General features: G+C 36.2%; 1 protein-coding gene across 1 annotated transcript; it reads right to left on the minus strand.

Annotated features, from left to right (window-relative positions):
- Window positions 1-5: 5 nt before the first annotated feature.
- Window positions 6-14,876, minus strand: LOC133737657 (uncharacterized; the record flags this gene model as incomplete). Its single annotated transcript, XM_062165171.1, has 33 exons — window positions 14,735-14,876; window positions 14,525-14,601; window positions 14,248-14,347; window positions 14,013-14,120; window positions 12,831-12,947; window positions 11,995-12,145; window positions 11,639-11,883; window positions 11,253-11,444; window positions 10,771-10,847; window positions 10,588-10,705; window positions 9,473-9,556; window positions 8,989-9,084; window positions 8,795-8,896; window positions 7,885-7,953; window positions 7,406-7,501; window positions 7,104-7,211; window positions 6,845-6,958; window positions 6,612-6,695; window positions 6,088-6,216; window positions 5,124-5,322; window positions 4,893-5,036; window positions 4,249-4,292; window positions 3,934-4,017; window positions 3,765-3,833; window positions 3,605-3,681; window positions 2,961-3,030; window positions 2,404-2,553; window positions 1,937-2,002; window positions 1,710-1,854; window positions 1,426-1,490; window positions 1,267-1,332; window positions 431-524; window positions 6-67 (listed from the first exon to the last, which is right to left on the minus strand). Coding segments are annotated over exons 1-33 (3,447 nt in total), but the record flags the coding sequence as incomplete, so codon positions are not given.
- Between the last annotated feature and the right edge of the window lie 2,345 nt (window positions 14,877-17,221).

Consider the following 17,221-nt stretch of genomic DNA (forward strand, 5'->3'; position numbering starts at 1 on the left):
TGTAAGGATGTGCTCAAGAAGGAAACAAACCTGGAAGTGATAAGCAGACAGACAAGGAAGATTGCACCTGGTCATATATATGAGATATTAGGTAAATGTTATAAAGTGAAGCTGTAGAATCCCTAAACTTCAAAGAAAAGAAATAACCTAGATTAAGGTCACAGATTTAATTTTGAGTGCAAGAAGCTAAATGAAGAGTGCTCAATGATAATAGCATTGCCCTATACATCTATAATGTAAATATCTACTGAATCATTGATTAGAAACCAATCTCTGTTCCATATTGTATCAAGTGCCTTGAACAGTGGACAAGTATGCTCCACGTGAGAACAATACCACAACCAGACAGCTAAGTAAAGCTACAAAAGAGCAAACAAACAAAGACCAAAGAGATTTGTATATCTCTATCTGACATTCAAAAAATACCCACCAAGAGCTATAGCAATGTTGATCAAAGCTATTCTCCATATATCCAGATATTGCTCAAAGAAGATGTAGAACACCGAGTATGGAAAGATATCCATCTGCATCAAACAACCAGTGTGAGCATACGTTATGAATACACATCAACCTGAGGACCTATTGCTGCCAAAGATGAATGGTGAAACTGGCTACGAAAGGTAGCCTAAGAGAAGTTTGTCGGGACAATACCTGTCACATATCTCATCTCCACTATTTTCAAGTTCAAAGAACTTGGGAAAACTAGGATACATTTATAATTCAATGAGGTCAACACAATACTTCTGAAAGGAGGAGGGGTAAAACTGGAGTCGGAAGACTCAGAACAAAATAAAGAATAGATTGATACTTCGATAGTCTCTCTTATAAGAAGTATGAACAATAAAACTTATGTAACCAACTGATGGAACCAGCAAGTCTATAAACATGTAATGTCATTTTCTACTTGCAAAGCTGTGTACTTGGTGGATATGAAATCATATACACAAACATGGACAACCTTCAGCATGATTTATAGATGATTGGTTTTGAGACAATGAGAATTCTTTAGAGACTGATAACATCTTAGTTTTGCATACAAAAGCGGCTTAAATTTAAAAATCCACTATGACTAGTTATGTTCTATACATTTAATATGCCTGCAGTTCACCAATGAGTTGTACTTACAAGCATTAGAAAGACAGCCCCTAAGCCTCAAAGTACTAATACAACTAGAAACTAGAAAGTAAAGAATTGCATTCAAGAAATGTGCAAGTGAGATTTCCAAAGCTTATTCATGAAACCATGCTGCTTGGTGGAACTTAATACCTTTAAGGAATCAGACATTCTTGAGCTGAACTCCCGTGCTGCTCTCATTGAATTTACATAATCACCCTGAAGATCAAATGAGGGTGTTCAGTAGTAGTTATGCTGTATCATATCACCATAATTCTACTATCAGTTTACTAAAGACAAAAAACACCATACTTGTTTGTTAAGTGGCGTGTGATAGGTGCGAAACTCGGACGCTCTTATAATGCCATTTCCATAACCTGAAAACAGAATACAACATTTTTTTACTACTAAATCAAGAGATTTCGGGCTCGAGCACTTTTCATCACATCAAATGGACAATAAATTCTTTTTCTCAAACACACTATCGTATCTATTAACATATATTTATATCACATCAAATGGGCCTTTAAATTCTCCCTCTAGCACACTATCATATGTATCAACATATTTTTATATATAGAGATGATCCTACACACCATTGAGATCCACACTATTAGTGTAAGCACCATGGCCTCCTTTTGCGCAATCAGCGGATGGCAGTGCATTAAGGAACCAAGGAAGCTTCTCTCTAAATTGTGCTGTAGATGGACGATCATCAATCAAATCTGAGTGGCGAAAGCACTGTAACCAATTTAAATGTTAGTTCTTAACCCTGGTGCTGTGCTACAGTTAACCTCAGCTATATAGATAAGATGGGCATTACAGTTGTACAATCTTTGCACACTCCACCAAGGCCACAAGGTCCATCATCAGGTGAACAGCAAGGTGGCTGAAGAGAAGAAATATTTCATCAGTATATCACAGTTTAGTAAACAATAATCAAATCAAAGAAATACCAAAGTTAAATTTACCATGTGCTGGTCAATGGCTTCAGCAAACGAATATCAGAGATCATATTATAAAGCAGTATTAACCACAGTTCAGCATACACAGTGGAGTTACCAATTAAAATGCCATCCATGATAAACTTAAAAGAAAAAAGAAAAAATAAAAAAAAATATGGATATATATATATATATATATCCATGGGTGCAGAAGAAACTACTATATACATATAATAGAAGAAAAAAGTTTAAAGCTCTCATATTACAATGGAGCAGTTAAGTCCCAGGGATAAAAGAGCAGAATCTTAAATCACTTCTCAGATAAGAAATGTAACAAACCACCAACCTGGTCATCAGGTGGACAATAAGAAGCATTTAAAAACTTCCGACAGCAACCAAAAGCCTCGGGGGATATCCATACAAGAAAATCATCAAGCCAAGAGGCAGCTGGCTTAGCAATGTAGCTTGATTCTGGTGTTAAAGAAGCTCTTGATATCTGCACCATTACAGACAAAGATATGAAAACCAAAAATTAAAAAACCGGCACAGAGAAAAACCTTCCCAACCTGACACTTCAAGGTACCAACTAAAAGAGAGAAATTGGCAGGACATACGAATATAAGCTAAACAAACATAAAAAATAAAACAAAGAAAGAAAGAAACGTAGGAAAATAAGTGAAACTGTTCAGAATGAAGACCTTGGGAGAGAGATGCAGCCACAAAACAACTATATTCTTCTAAAACAGGACACTTCCATATTCAAGCTCAGTTTGCATTTAAAGAGGTTTTGAACAATGCAACTGTTATTAATACCAATACAGATGTGTTTTGGACGTACTGAACTGTAGAAAGTCATACTTTACATCCAATTTAGAATCAAAAACCCCTCCACCATTGTAGTACCTCATTCAAAAGAGAGTTCGATTCACATTGGCTAATGGAGCATAACTGGTTTGTATGTCTTGATTCTGAGCTGAGATAACCAAATAACACTTGATTGTTAATAATTGTTTGAAAGAAATTCTAACTGGTCTAATTATAGCGAAGCAAATGTTTTGGCATGGAATTATACTAAAGACACTTCTTCATATACAGCAGTCATAGAAAGACGAGCAATAGCAAGAACCATATTGAATTTTTCTCAATCTCTATCAATTGGCAAATATTAAATAAATGCCCATCATCACTATATGTGAGGCATCACCACCAATGCCATCATCATATTAACACTGACCAAGCAAAGCTAAAACCCCAAGCAGCATGCGTGTAATCAAGAGTAGCACCAGAACTATATAACGTGACAAAATTGATACAGTTTCAATGATTATTGTCTTGTTTAATGTCACAGAGAGAGAGAGAGAGAGAGAGAGAGAGAGAGATTCATAATTCATCTGTGGCACATTATTAAACACCCACCAATTCTAGTTTTAACGGAATTATCCAATTTCCTGATATCTTCTCCCATGCGTTGCATGAAAAAAAAATCCTGTAACCTAATATAGAACTGATAATCTGAAATCAAAACAGAAAAGAGACTGAACCGATACCTGTAGTTGTAATCCTTTACAACAAAGTATAATGGTGGTCCAACCCTGAGATACTCTGAGATACTATTGAAATACCCCTGACACACAGAAGAACTAAATGATTCAATACGCCAAGAAGTTAGAATGTGAGGTAAGAAGATTCGACAAAACTATAGGTGACCTGGAGGTAAGAGTCCCGGGGAAGGACAATCTGCTGCTCCAAACCTGTTTCAATCCTAGAACATAATGCCTATAAGGACCAAAACCATGTAAAATACTATGTTAGGAACTCGAGATAAATAAAAATAATTAAATTAACAAATGAGCATCATTAATCATAAGCAACTTACAATGCTTGCCCAGGTAAAACCAACAAAGATAGCAACGATAACCATCTTAACCACCCATGAATCAAGAATACATGCATGCACTTCCTACAGCAAAGCCATGATCAATAAACAAAAGGAGAAGACATAGAATGACTAGTTTATTTCTGTAACAAAAATAAAACCCAACTGTCGCATCTCCAAATAGGACATAATAATGATTTCACTTAATAAAGACCATTAACCCGTGTAATCCATAAATTTCAGATGAAGATGACTAATAATATCCTGTAAAAAGATCCAGAAATAAAGAAAAAAATAAATTAAAGAAAATGTTACCTTCATATAGCGAGCCAACAATCCAGTTCTTCCATGATAGATTCCTACACGTTATATGATGATGATGACTTGATTAGAACTAACACTAATGTGACAAAGGAGAAGAATATATATATATATACAGATCCAATCCAGAGCGGAGCTCCGCTTTGAAATTAACGTGTGAAGTTCGAGTTTTGGGCCACTTTTTGGTCGCATATCCACATCTCGACCGTTCAGTTTTTAGGTACTAGTGTATAGATCATCTCTGCAAATTTTCAGCCAAATTGATGATCGTTAAGGTATCTAACTCGCTTAAACCAATGGACGGACTGAATCTGTCAACCTGAACCGTACTAGCTTTAAGGCAATTATCAATGCCTTAGCGATCATCATTTTAGCTGAAAATTTGCAGAGACGATCTATACACTAGTACTTAAAAACTGAACGGTCGAGATGTGGATATGCAACCGAAAAGTGACCCAAAACTCGAACTTCACACGTTAATTTTCAAAGCGGAGCTCCACTCTAGATAAGATCTGTATATATATATATATATATATCTGTGTGTGTGTGTGTGTGACATGAAAGAGTAGAAAAATTAAGATCAAAAGTATACTAAAGGCAAAGCAACCTCAAAACACTATCATAGCACACAAATATACCTTCAGTGGATTCCACAAAGGATGACGAGACTTTTATGCATGGAAAACAATCAACCCTGCCATCCTCAGCTCTCAAAAAGTCAAAGTATATCAATGCAACAAATGCAGTAACTTGCAGAAAGAAGTCCAGCAAAACAGCAAGAGCTACAAAAGAAAGGTAAAATGAGATGAATGTACTAACAAAACTCCAAATAACACTTTTTAGGATATACAAGAGCAAATATTAGTCACCTGCAAACATGGAGAAGACTCGGCATGCTGGCATAGGAATGAAGCTTCCCACCGCAAAGGCCAAAACCTCAGACAAACTAGCCAGTGTTATGGATGGGCCAACTTCAACCAGTGCATTACTTATTCGTCTTTCTAAAGGTAACTCCGGTGATTGCCGTTTCACAGCATGTACCAATATACACATGTTATCTACACCAACCTGATGAAAGAGACCAAACCGAGAACCAATTAAAATATCTTATCATACAAAGAATAGCATATAATAGTGGACTGGCCACCAAGGAGGGAAAAATTTCACAAAGAATGAGCAAAAGTTTCTGGAATATGAACAAAACATGCATCCCCTTTTGGAAGAAAAAGTTGTGATTGAACATGAGTAAGGAAGGGAGGGTTTGGAGGTGAACGGAACTATTAGGTACCATGAATGAAAAAAAGAGGAAAATATAAGTTGACATTAAGCAAAAATGGACAGTTCTGAGAAGGGGTAAAAAATAAAGTCATATGAGTTAAAAGAAAAATGAACAAAGAAGTTCTCTCGGGCAGCCAAGAAAGTAGAAAACCTAAATTGCAGTCCCAAATGTACAACGCCAAGGAGTATTGTACTTCTCCTTTTTTTTTTTCACTTTCACTAGTGACTCATTCTATCTAAGTTCACCAATGCATGATGGTGTCTATTGCTATGGACATAAGAGATTCTATAATATTAATTAACAAGTATCAAAAAGTAATTTGTGTTTCCAGTAGTGTGGTAGTGAATTGTACTGTAGAGTTACTTACAGTTTCCTTAGTATATCTCAATTAGTTACTCTTTTATTAGAACAATGTAAAGAGAACTCCTTGGGCATGTAAATTGGTGAGGTGACAGGGTTACCAACCAAAAGATATCCGGGAGTATAGTCTCCAAGAGAACATAAGTGCCATAAGTGGATACTAGTGACTTAAAGTTTGTAGATAAGAAACTTACAGCCAAAACAAGGAAAGGAATGACTTCCATTATGATTAATGTAGATTTAACTCCCACAGCACTGAAAAATCCAACAGATCCAAGAACAGAAAGCATTACAAGCAATACTCCTGACAAACCAAGCAGGACCTACAAATTAGATCCAAATGAAGATTAGCAGACCACAGAACTTCGTCCATACTGAAGATATAAAGATGGCATATCATGCTGCATGGACATGAGCTAGGGCGGACAATACTTGATGTTCCTGTCATACTTCTTTGAATTTATTTTCTAGTGAAATTGTTGTCAAAATAAGTGATCCATCTTTACTCAAAAAACCTACAATTGGGTCATATACAGGCCTTCACAATTTATCTTTTCAGTTCCTACTAGTTGCCTACACCCTTGCCAACACACAAGGGTGGAGAAGTGTTTACAAGAAACAATTACTGATGACATACTCACACAAACTACCATATAAACACATGCTGGAAATGTTCATAAGGAATAGAAGACTACTCAAGTGAAGGTTAAGATCGTACCTTGGATGAGAGGTAAAGAGAAGATATTTGAGGTGCATCTCCCAATGTCAGAGATATATACAGAAACATTACCAGATAGCTTACCTGATATGATATAGGACAAGAAGAATTAAAATGCCTATTTCTATATAAGGTCAAGTATAGTAAAGTTTGCAGTAAGGTCAAGATGTCATGATGATTTATCTCTTGCATATCGGTTGAGTAACGTAAAAACATCAAAGTCTGGGAATTACTATTATGGTTATAACATCTGCGGTACTTTCTCTTTTTAACTCTTCCTCAATTGAACTTTCGGCCGAAAATGAGAGAGTCAGATTCCGAGACAGCACCATTGGCAGCAGTTCATCCTGTAAACATATTTGCTCCAGATCTCAATATCAAGTATCATTAGCATAAAAGTCTAAGAAAATCAATATATTTGCATAAAATCTGAAATGCCCACAGGCAACAGCAACAATGCAATGGAGGATGTGCACTGCACAGTGTTCAAACCTTTGCTAACTGAATAAAAGCCTTCTCCCAAGCCAGTGCCTTCCCATTCTCATTTCCTACATCATCAACTGCATTATTAACTGGGTAGGTGACTACGAATGCAGAAGCCTGAAATTTGAAGATCACCATAGAATTAGCATATAGACAGATATCTGAAAGAAGGATGGACTATATACAGAATTAAAGATATCTGGGTTTGCCCCAAGAGGGGCAAATGAGGCGAGATCTTGCCTCTCCCGACTTTGTAATTGTTTCTTTTATTAATAAATCTTTCTATCAAAACTAAAGGATGACTATATTACCTCAGAATAGTTGTTTCCAGAGAACCCTCCCAAGGCAGTGCTTGGATCAAGTGGAGCCTGAAAGGCACTTAAACATGTTTCTGCAGAAGAATAATGCTGCAGGTGAAAACAACGGCGAGGTTACTAAGTACACAACAATCAAGTAAAATGTCAAAAACCACAAGACAATATGAGCAAGAAACTAAGGAAATAGTTATTCTTCAAGAAGTTAACAATAAAAACCTGCATAAGTACATAACCACTTCCCTATAAAGCCAAAATTCATGCATAAATCTCTTTCAGTATTTGATGCCTAAGCCACCATATGCACTTAGCCAATTAATATATCTTATACATACGCTTCCCAGCTTAAAGTAAAATACGGTACATCTATATAACATTTGATTGAGCAGATGTACAGAAGTCACAGACATGAAAACAATTGATCTCTTTAAACAAACATCATCCGAATAAAGGAAAGTAGGTGTTGCCAGGGTTACCTGAAAGCAATACTCGGCATGTACAACTCCTCCATAGATGTCAAAATTTTCAGGGTCCATTTTAAAATACTGCATAAAATGAGTAAAGTTGAATTAAATAAAACTGTAAAGTACTGGGTAAGTAATGCTTATTCTCTTAATCATTAGGAACTTCTCCGAGATCACAATAGCAGCACCAATATAAAGAATGCAATCCCTGTGTCTTTCCCACTGCAGACATTCTCAACGGTAGGCCTGCTATTTTGTCAGATGATGTTTAAAAAGACAAAGTGTGGAATATCTGGAAAGCAAAAGTTGCACCTAAGGGTAAGGTTTCGGCAGGGATTGACACTTGGGAGACCTAAGAGAAGGAATTTTCTATCAACTGTTTCTAAATCCTCCTGTAGCAAGTTTGTGGCTGAATTTTTTAGACAGGTTCACTTGTGTTGCGTTAGCACAGCAGGCTGTTACCCATTATTAAGCAAGAAGTATAAGGTGTTACTTGTTAGGACGGGGGAAAGAAGGTTAAGTCTCTGTCGGGCTGTTTGGTGGTAATTTGGTTTATTTGGAATACAAAGGAACAAGAAGATCTTCAAAGACTATAAGGGAATTGGTCAGGAGGAGCTTTGGAGGAAACAGAATTCTGGCATCTCTTTGGGCATCATTCCCTGATAATGGTCGATTTCTGGTATACTAATAGATTGGAAGTCGTTTAAGCCCGTTTATCTGATATTCTGACAATTAGTTCAATTTCTATAATGTTAATGGTCTGCTATTAGATTTAGTGTTTTACTTTCTGGCTCTACAGTTGAGGTGGGCCTTGTGTCCACAATCTGTACTGTGTTTCATATTCATCAATATCATTATGTTTCTTTTGAAAATATAATTATTTTGAAACTGAAGGCAGAAAGAAAATCCTATTCAGTAAAACCTGCAAAATGCTTTGAGTGGCACAATCTTGGCCAATAGGCTTCAAGCAAATTTCAGTTAAAGCTACCGCTGAGCCAGAATAATTAGCACGAATTCCGTCAACCTGTAGGAATTCAGCTAATTGTAAATATTACATTGAAGTGAGAAAAAAGATACAAAACAAAGCCGCACAATAGCACGTAGTATTTGCAATACCTTGTCTTGTATGTCAAAAAGTAATAGAATATTGTCATCTGTGACAATACTGGGTGACTCGCCATGCTTTGAATCTGGGACAGTTGCTATAATGAGCTAAATCAGACAGAGACCAATTAGCACATCAGTTTTCTACATAACTACAACAAGGGTTTCAAGAGACACCATGCAAGTAAACCACAAGAAGAAAATGAGTATAAAATTTCAAAATAAAAATAATTGTAGATGATCATAAGACTTAAGCTTTGCTAGCCATATTATAGCCGAGCTATGGATAATTAGATGGACTCATGGACTTGAACTTGACAGTTGCAGCAACTTGAACTGAACTTTTCGTTTATATATTATCTAACAGCACTATCCAGACTGTAGCACATTTGGGTCTGATAAAATGCCTTCTTTTAGGTAACAAAAGAAACTGTGGAGCCATAAATGACAAATGGATAAAATGACACAATTACGAAAAGAACAGCGAGTCTAAGACCTGCTCAATTCTGTAGAAGGGAGCAAGATGTCTGTCAAAGAATTGTTTCTCCTCCGCTGCCTTGCTGCCAGGACCTACCCACAGCTGCAATATTTTAGATGTCAATACTCAATACCTCCAATGATTATTCTGTTTTCAACAAGAATGCTTGACCTTCGTCCAAAAAAACAAGAATACTTGACCAAATATTAATTACAACTTTTATAAAACAAATTAACAGCAGAAAGATCAACAGTGCCCTAATTATTCTTTTATCAGAAAGTTAAACTGTTCTGAAATAATATAACAATTTAATGACTCACAACACATGCACAACCACATTCCCAAAAGTTTCCATCGTGTTGAAAAAATGAAAACTGTATGCGAGAATTAGAACAGTAGAAGTTCCAAACACAAATTACAGTTTGAAACTTAGTAGGTTGAGAAATTGTCTAAAGTTGCAATTCACAAACAAGGTTTTCGTTATGTCCACTTTCATCTCACAATGAAAGTCAAGCAACAGACAGAAGAAAAGTTATTAGTTTTATGTGTGCTTCCGCAATTATTATCCAGAATCATCCAGCCAGGTCATTGTCTGTGTGGATATGCAGCATCACATATATGTACAGTTTGTATATTCAAATTTCTGTTGGGGTAACAGGTATACTTTGGAATTACTTACTGTAAGGAAAGCCGTTTTAGAGACTAACAAAAAAAAAAACAATGGAGATTGGAGATTGAAGAGTGGGTTGCAACTTATATAATTAATACAAAAGATACAATTAAGCTCAACAATGATGGAGCCAAAAACTTCTTTTGGGAACCAAAACAATTGGTAGGCAATTATGTATAGATTATTCCCCTACTATATAAAATAAAGATATATAAGAATTAAAATTATCTAAGTCCTATAGATTGTATGATAAATTTCATTTGATTTCTTATGATTAAGCAAAAGATATGGATAAACGGCTTGTACATGATGTTATTCCCAGTGCCCATAAGATAAATTATACAAGTATCACTCATATATCTAGTAAAGTAAGCCACTGAAGATAAAGCTTTTATATTCTTTGGGGAAAAGAATTAGTTTCTCTTAAATATTGGTCATTAAGACATGGATGTTAACAAGATACCTTCTCTGGCCGTGTCTCCACCTGGAAACGAACTAGACCTATACAGAGTATAAGAACAATCCCCACCGAGGAAAAGAGCACAAGAGTGGGATTTCTAGAAACCCAGATTCCATATCTCCTGAATAGCATTGATATAATTCAGCATAAACTCTATATGCTATAAGAAATAGTAGAGTTCCTGACCTGAAAAAGCTTGACATATATTCCTGAATAAAAGATAGTTCAACCTCTTCTGTAACTTGAGGATCCACCTCATGCCCCTGATAATTACAAGGTAATTTATAATTTACTTAAACAAAGGTAACGGCTTAACAAAACTAGAAAGACCAGCACACACTTGACTGCAGCAACAAATGGACGAACTGAAAAAATGACAAGAAACAGAGAGCAACAAAATATAAAACTAATAAGCATTGTTTTAAGGCTAAGGCGAACGACAACAGTGGGTCATGTCTAGTTCTGTTGTTATATTGGCATTGTAACTGAGATGTAGATATCTTGTACACTATTATGAACTCTTTGCATTCTGCTAATAAAAGTAACTTCTCAAAACAGAGAAAGGGATGCACCATAAAAGATATATAAAATAATGAAACAACGGAAGATTGCCAAATGTAATAGGGAGAAAAATCAGCAGATATTGAATGAAAAGAATTCAAATTTACCTTTCTGGCAAAACTTTCATCCTTTTGTAAGTTAACAGGGTTGATATCATCATCATCAATGGCACTCAACAGTGGTTCCTTAGTAGATCCAGCTCTCCTTCTTTCTCTTTTCCGATAAAACAAGCCCCAAACAAAGAATGCAAAAACTAAAAGAATATACATGACGGCTACTGAAATATCAATGCATTTGATCTGCAAACATCAACGAGTGGTACTCAAGTCACTTCAATTTACCAGACACAGATCTATCGACAAAAATACTATGTACCCCACTACTTCATTGAATTACCAAGATCATGGACTTTCCCACCGGCCCATATATGTCCGACAAGAAAGTAATCAAGAAATTCAAGCAAAATATGTATATGGATTGCATTGATTCCAACCTCAATAGATAGAATTTTTATGGAGCATTGCTCTTTCTTGTGTGGAGGAGGTTCAGAATTAGAACACGCAGGAGATGAAGGGCAATCACCACAAGAGCAGCCTAGTGAAGTGTCAGCACATGAATAAACTGACACGTTCATGAGCTCCATATTAGATGACTCGGGAACGGTTAACTTGAAGTCAATGGCATAAGGTGAACCAGGGAAACCAGGGGCTGCTTTCTCACCAAGAAAATCAAACCATTCTGCACAGTTGGAAATGAAAATATTAGAACTCATAGAAAAATATACAATCAAGTAAAAACAGGGGTTAAGATTCTAATGTCACCTGTTGGAAACAACAAAAATTAAATTACCTTTAAAATTTTTAGCACCAGCACCAATAAATTCTATGGCCCGTGTGTTCATAGTACCAAATTTAACATCCTTACACGAGTTGTACAGTCCTTTTCCAAAAGTGTCAGATATGTAATAGTCGATCCCATCCACAGTCATATTGCCACTAACCTGGAAAGACAAACAAGCGTGATTTATAATAATGAGATCAAAAGATACACGAACGGAGAATTCTCATGTCTAGGTTCTTAGATTAAAAAATTGTACTAAAAGCAGTAAAATGGTCTTTAAAATGGCATGACCTTGTAAATACATTAATAGTGAACCAGATTTGTTGGCAGATACTCAATTGTGGATACAACTGATACCACAAGCATTTTTTTATGTAAACACATAAAACCGAAAGCATGCAAAACATTGGAGATATCAGGAGATCTTGAGTCTCTCCACCCATTGCCAACTGGTTTTGGGGTGTATAGTCTAATTGTTTTTAACAACACTCCAGGTTTCCACTTCAAGTTGCACAAACTAAACAATTAACATGAAAATTAAATTAAATTAAATTTACAAGCCAAAACTCATTGGCAGATGTTTTAGCTCAGTTGACTGTTGTCATATAGAAGATGGTAGAGATTGAAAACGATGAAACCAATAAAGGAATCTAATGCTATAATTACACTAGGTAATTATCACATATTGATATGGAAAATATCGGTTAGATCCAATGAGCATAAAATGTTACCAACAAGGAAAAATGGCAGGAAAAAAAATGAATAAACAAAAAGAATAAGATAAACATAAACAAGCTATACATTGCCTTGTTAATAAGTTTAACAGCAGTAACATCAAGTCTGACCTCGGAGATAGAAGTCACATTGATAAACAGACTCTGCTTTGGAGAGCAAGATAGTTCACAAAACAAATTTAGGAAATTCCTCAAGCATGCTGGACAGCCTACAAGAAATGGAATTGCCTGCAATAGATTACATACAATAAAGTTGAGGTATAAACAAAAGGAAATTCTAGAATTGTCTAATAATGCAGAATTTGAGAATTAATGTCATATAGCATTCACTGCTTAGCTGAAGCAAGACTTTATCTAGTATGGGTTAGGAACTTAGGCATACACAAATGGCATCTCTAAAACAATAATAACACAAATATTCAAAAAAGATAAAAGTTTGGAAGAAAAAAAAAACACGGATCCTGTTTTTAAGCTGAACAAGACTAGAAGACTCCTGTCCATTTATAAAAACTAAATAAACTGTGCAGTTTTAGGAACAGCCAATTCTTGTCCACTGTTCTGTACTGTTTTCGACACTCAGGTATAAAATTTATGTTTCTTTTAAGAAATAATATTATTTAGGAAACTAATGTCTGCCTGAAATATGTAGATGAACAACCTGATTAATGACTGTTAAAAACGAAAGATACTCTCAAGTGCAATGGCAATTTGAAAACCAAACACAATACACTATATTTGAAGTGGCAGGCAGTGATGTTTCTAGATACTACCAAACCATTGACTGTTAGTAGTTCAAACCATTTAACAACACAGAGAGTTAGATACCAGCATGAAGTCAATATCCTTATAACGAAGGATTTGTCAAATACAGTTGCAAGTTCAATAGAAAACAATACCAACACGTACAAAATTCATTTGCGAATTTTATTACCAAGGCAAAACCAATACATTGTTTTAACTATTACAAATTACATTCCCTTTTCGCTTCAGTTAGTGTAGCTTAGAAAGAGCACACTGAACAAAGAGAAGTACAGCACAAATAGTTCCCTAAAAAACTATCACTAAATAAAATAATGTAACTAATTGACAAATAAGTTCCACCCAAATGATCCAATCAACGAAATAAATCACCTGAACATGCTCATAACGTGGTAAAAATAATTACCAAAAAGGACAAACTATGAGACTGACCACAATAAGTAAAGTCATATTAGTATGAAGCAGAACCGTAGATGCGACCTTACTGACAGAAATAGGGCATAAATATGAGCTAGAAACTAGAAAGAGCCTTACTTGTTGAACCTGTGCTCGCAACGTTTCAAACTGAAGCTCAGTGCAACAAACATTTCCACTTATAGTTGGACACAAACTTTGGATTTTGGCAGAAAATAGCTCGTCAGGCTACAACACATGTAACGTTACAGCACTCATCATCAACACGCAACATTGAAAGTGAAAAGAAAAAAAAAACAGAGAGAGAGAATAGCATATAACATGTAAGTAACTGCAAGCAGGCCGAGTAACATACCTTCACAGAGGGGGAACCATAAGGGCAATTCAAGACTTTGCCATCACTGCGTTCTCCACATATATCATACATTGCACAGTAGTCTTCCGAGTGTGTTTTCCTAACCGAAAGGCCACAAACCAAGTTATTCCTCAAAACTAACTATTACTAGCTCAGAAGTCAGACCAACTACGATGCGGTATATGAGTATGACCAGAGTTATCAGAATTCCTATACAGCAATAGCTCCAAAATTGCCAAATTAAAAAACAAAAATGGAGACAAAACTCGAGGCTTACCGAGAAGTGACGTCAGAAGTGAGAAGACCAGGCGAGACAGTCTTCTCTGCACTCAACGAAGGTCCAAAGAAGAGCAGCTGCAGCATAATTTAAAAATAAATAAATAAATAAATAAATAAATCAGTGACTTCAGTAATGATTTGAACAGTAAAAAATTGGAGTAGAATCCAATAGAGAAACAATAATGAAAAATTGATGAGATATTCTTGCCTGTAAGAAGGAAAGAGCGGCGAGGAGAGCCAGAAACGACGTCATTTTGCTTGGTTCGCTTCCGCTGTGAGAAGAACTGAAGAAGAGGAAAGAGTGTGAGAGCGGAGGATGGGTTTTGTAGGAAGGGAAAGAGAGGAAGAAAGGTGAGTTAGTCAAAAGAGGATGTGGGGTCCATGGAGTTTGTGTGAGAATTAATGAGAATCCGACACGCAATATTAATGTGGATGACTCATTACTTTAGATTATTGTGATATTTGTTCATGAAGAAACGCAGCGTTTTTGTTCGAGCGGGGGATTAACTGTGACCTTTACGTCAGCAAACCGGTCGCTTTGTTGGCGCCAAATGCCCTTATTTTTTTTCTTTTGGGTTTTGTCCATTTATCCTATTTTTAGGGCTTTTTTTCCCACTTACCCCATTAAGTTTTTTTAATTCTCTCTTACCCAATACACTCTAAGGGAGTCTTCCCTAATACCCCATTAAGATTTTTTTTTGTTTTTAATTTTTTTTAATACCATTTTACTCCTCACCCCTTTGTTACTTAGAGAGAGAGATAGAGAAAATGGAAGAGAGAGAAACCATAGGAGACTTCGCCGGAATCCGGTCACCGGCTGCCGCCGACGACTATCAGCCATGTTTTGCCCCCCAGTAGACGTCTATTGCCTCCCAATAGACGTTTAGATTACTGAAATGGTATTTAATCTTCCTAAAACTACACAAATAAAACTTTGATTAAAGAAAAAAAACGAGGAGATTACATCAATTCAAAACGTCTATTGCCACCCAATAGATGTCTATTACCCCCCAATAAACGCTTTAACAGATGTCTATTGCCCCAATAGAACTTTTTTTTCTTCATTTTTTCTTTCTATCTGGGCATTCTGCACCATTTTACCCAAAAAAAAAAAAACAGAGAAATTGATTGAGTCACCCAATGAAAAGCTCTGGGCACCCATGTCCTCTTCTCCATTCCTGTTGCAGTCGGAGTCGACTTCTTCTTCTTTCTATTTGCTGCTCAAGACGCCTCCACGTCGTCGCTACTGTGGGCGGTGGCGTCGCTCGACTCGCACCCGGAGATTCTGGCCAAGGTCCAGGAATTGATCACGGTGGACCAGCTAACGCAGATGAGGTACACGCACTCGGTGGTTCTTGAGGTCGTGAGGTACTGCGCTCCGGCCACCATGGTCCCTAACGTTGATGCTGTTGACTTTCTGTTTTCCGAGAAGTGATTTCGACGAGTACGCCGACGTAGATCCAATAAGAGGGATAACAACGAGTGCCGGAATGATAACAGCAACGACGGCAAGGCTGCGAAGGCTCGGGATCGGCGAACAATCGAACGACGACGAGAACGTTCGAGTGGCTGGAGCTTCTTCGTCGTCTTCATGCTTGGACTGCATCTCCGGCGCGGCGATCGCAGAGAGAGAGAACTGATTTCTCTCTCTCTGGAGATCAGGGGGAGAGAGAGAAAGGAGAAAGAGGGGTTTGCTGGCAGCGTGGAGAGAGAGAAGAGAAGACATAGTGGCATAATGTAATTTTTTAATTAGGTGAAGGGCAAAGTTGTCATTTCTCTTTAAATTAGGTTAGTGGGAATAAAAATCTGTTGCTGGAGTAAGTGGGATAACTTTGGTTCATTTTGGGGCTTTTGGTCAATGACCCTTTTCTTTTTCTTTTTTTGGTGAACAGTTTAACATATGAGGCCTTCTATTCATACTTCCAAAATTTCTATTTGAACCTCCAAATTTTATTTAATGATAGTTGACTTTATCATCTCTATTAAAATTACCAATAAAGACACAAACCATAAGAACAAAAACAAAAAACAAAAAAAACCTCTTCATGATCATCAAACACATTCAATTAAGCTCCTTCATTTTTATCTTCAAACCAGCTTCACCTCAAATCAATCCCTCATGCCAAATGGTACCTCAATTATGTTCAACAATTGATTTGAATCAAAGTTTCTTTTATAATTTTCAGAAGTATAACAACTCATAATTTCTTTTTCCTTCTCTTCCAACCTTAAACCCTAATTTGTGCAGCAAATGAAAGAAATTGATGGTTCAGTAATTGGGAACCAAATATCTTTCCAAGCCTTCATATACGTATGAATTTGCAAGATTCTATTTTTCTAGACTTTTTCAATCTGGGCTCAAAGAATTGTAGTTTTTTTTTTTTTTTTTTTCCAATGAAGCTCAAAGAACTTTAATAGTAGTGTTAGAAGTTTTCATCTTCAACCCTTTTTTTTTTGTATATTTTTATTTTTATTTGCTCCAATAAGTTGATGACGTTATCAATGATCAAGATTGGCATCTTTGATAACTTCCAAGCTCATATTGTTGGAAAAGCACAAGCTGCTACAAGGCAATTCTAAAATTCTTGGCTTATATAGTGATTATCCTTCTAAAATTCAAAAAAAGAAAATATTGATTATCATTCTTGATCGTTTACTCCATGGTTTTAGTTTAGCTCTTTCAGACGCTTTCGTT

This window comes from Rosa rugosa, chromosome 3, assembly GCF_958449725.1.
Source record: "Rosa rugosa chromosome 3, drRosRugo1.1, whole genome shotgun sequence".
In the NCBI taxonomy this organism is placed as follows: Eukaryota; Viridiplantae; Streptophyta; class Magnoliopsida; order Rosales; family Rosaceae; genus Rosa; species Rosa rugosa.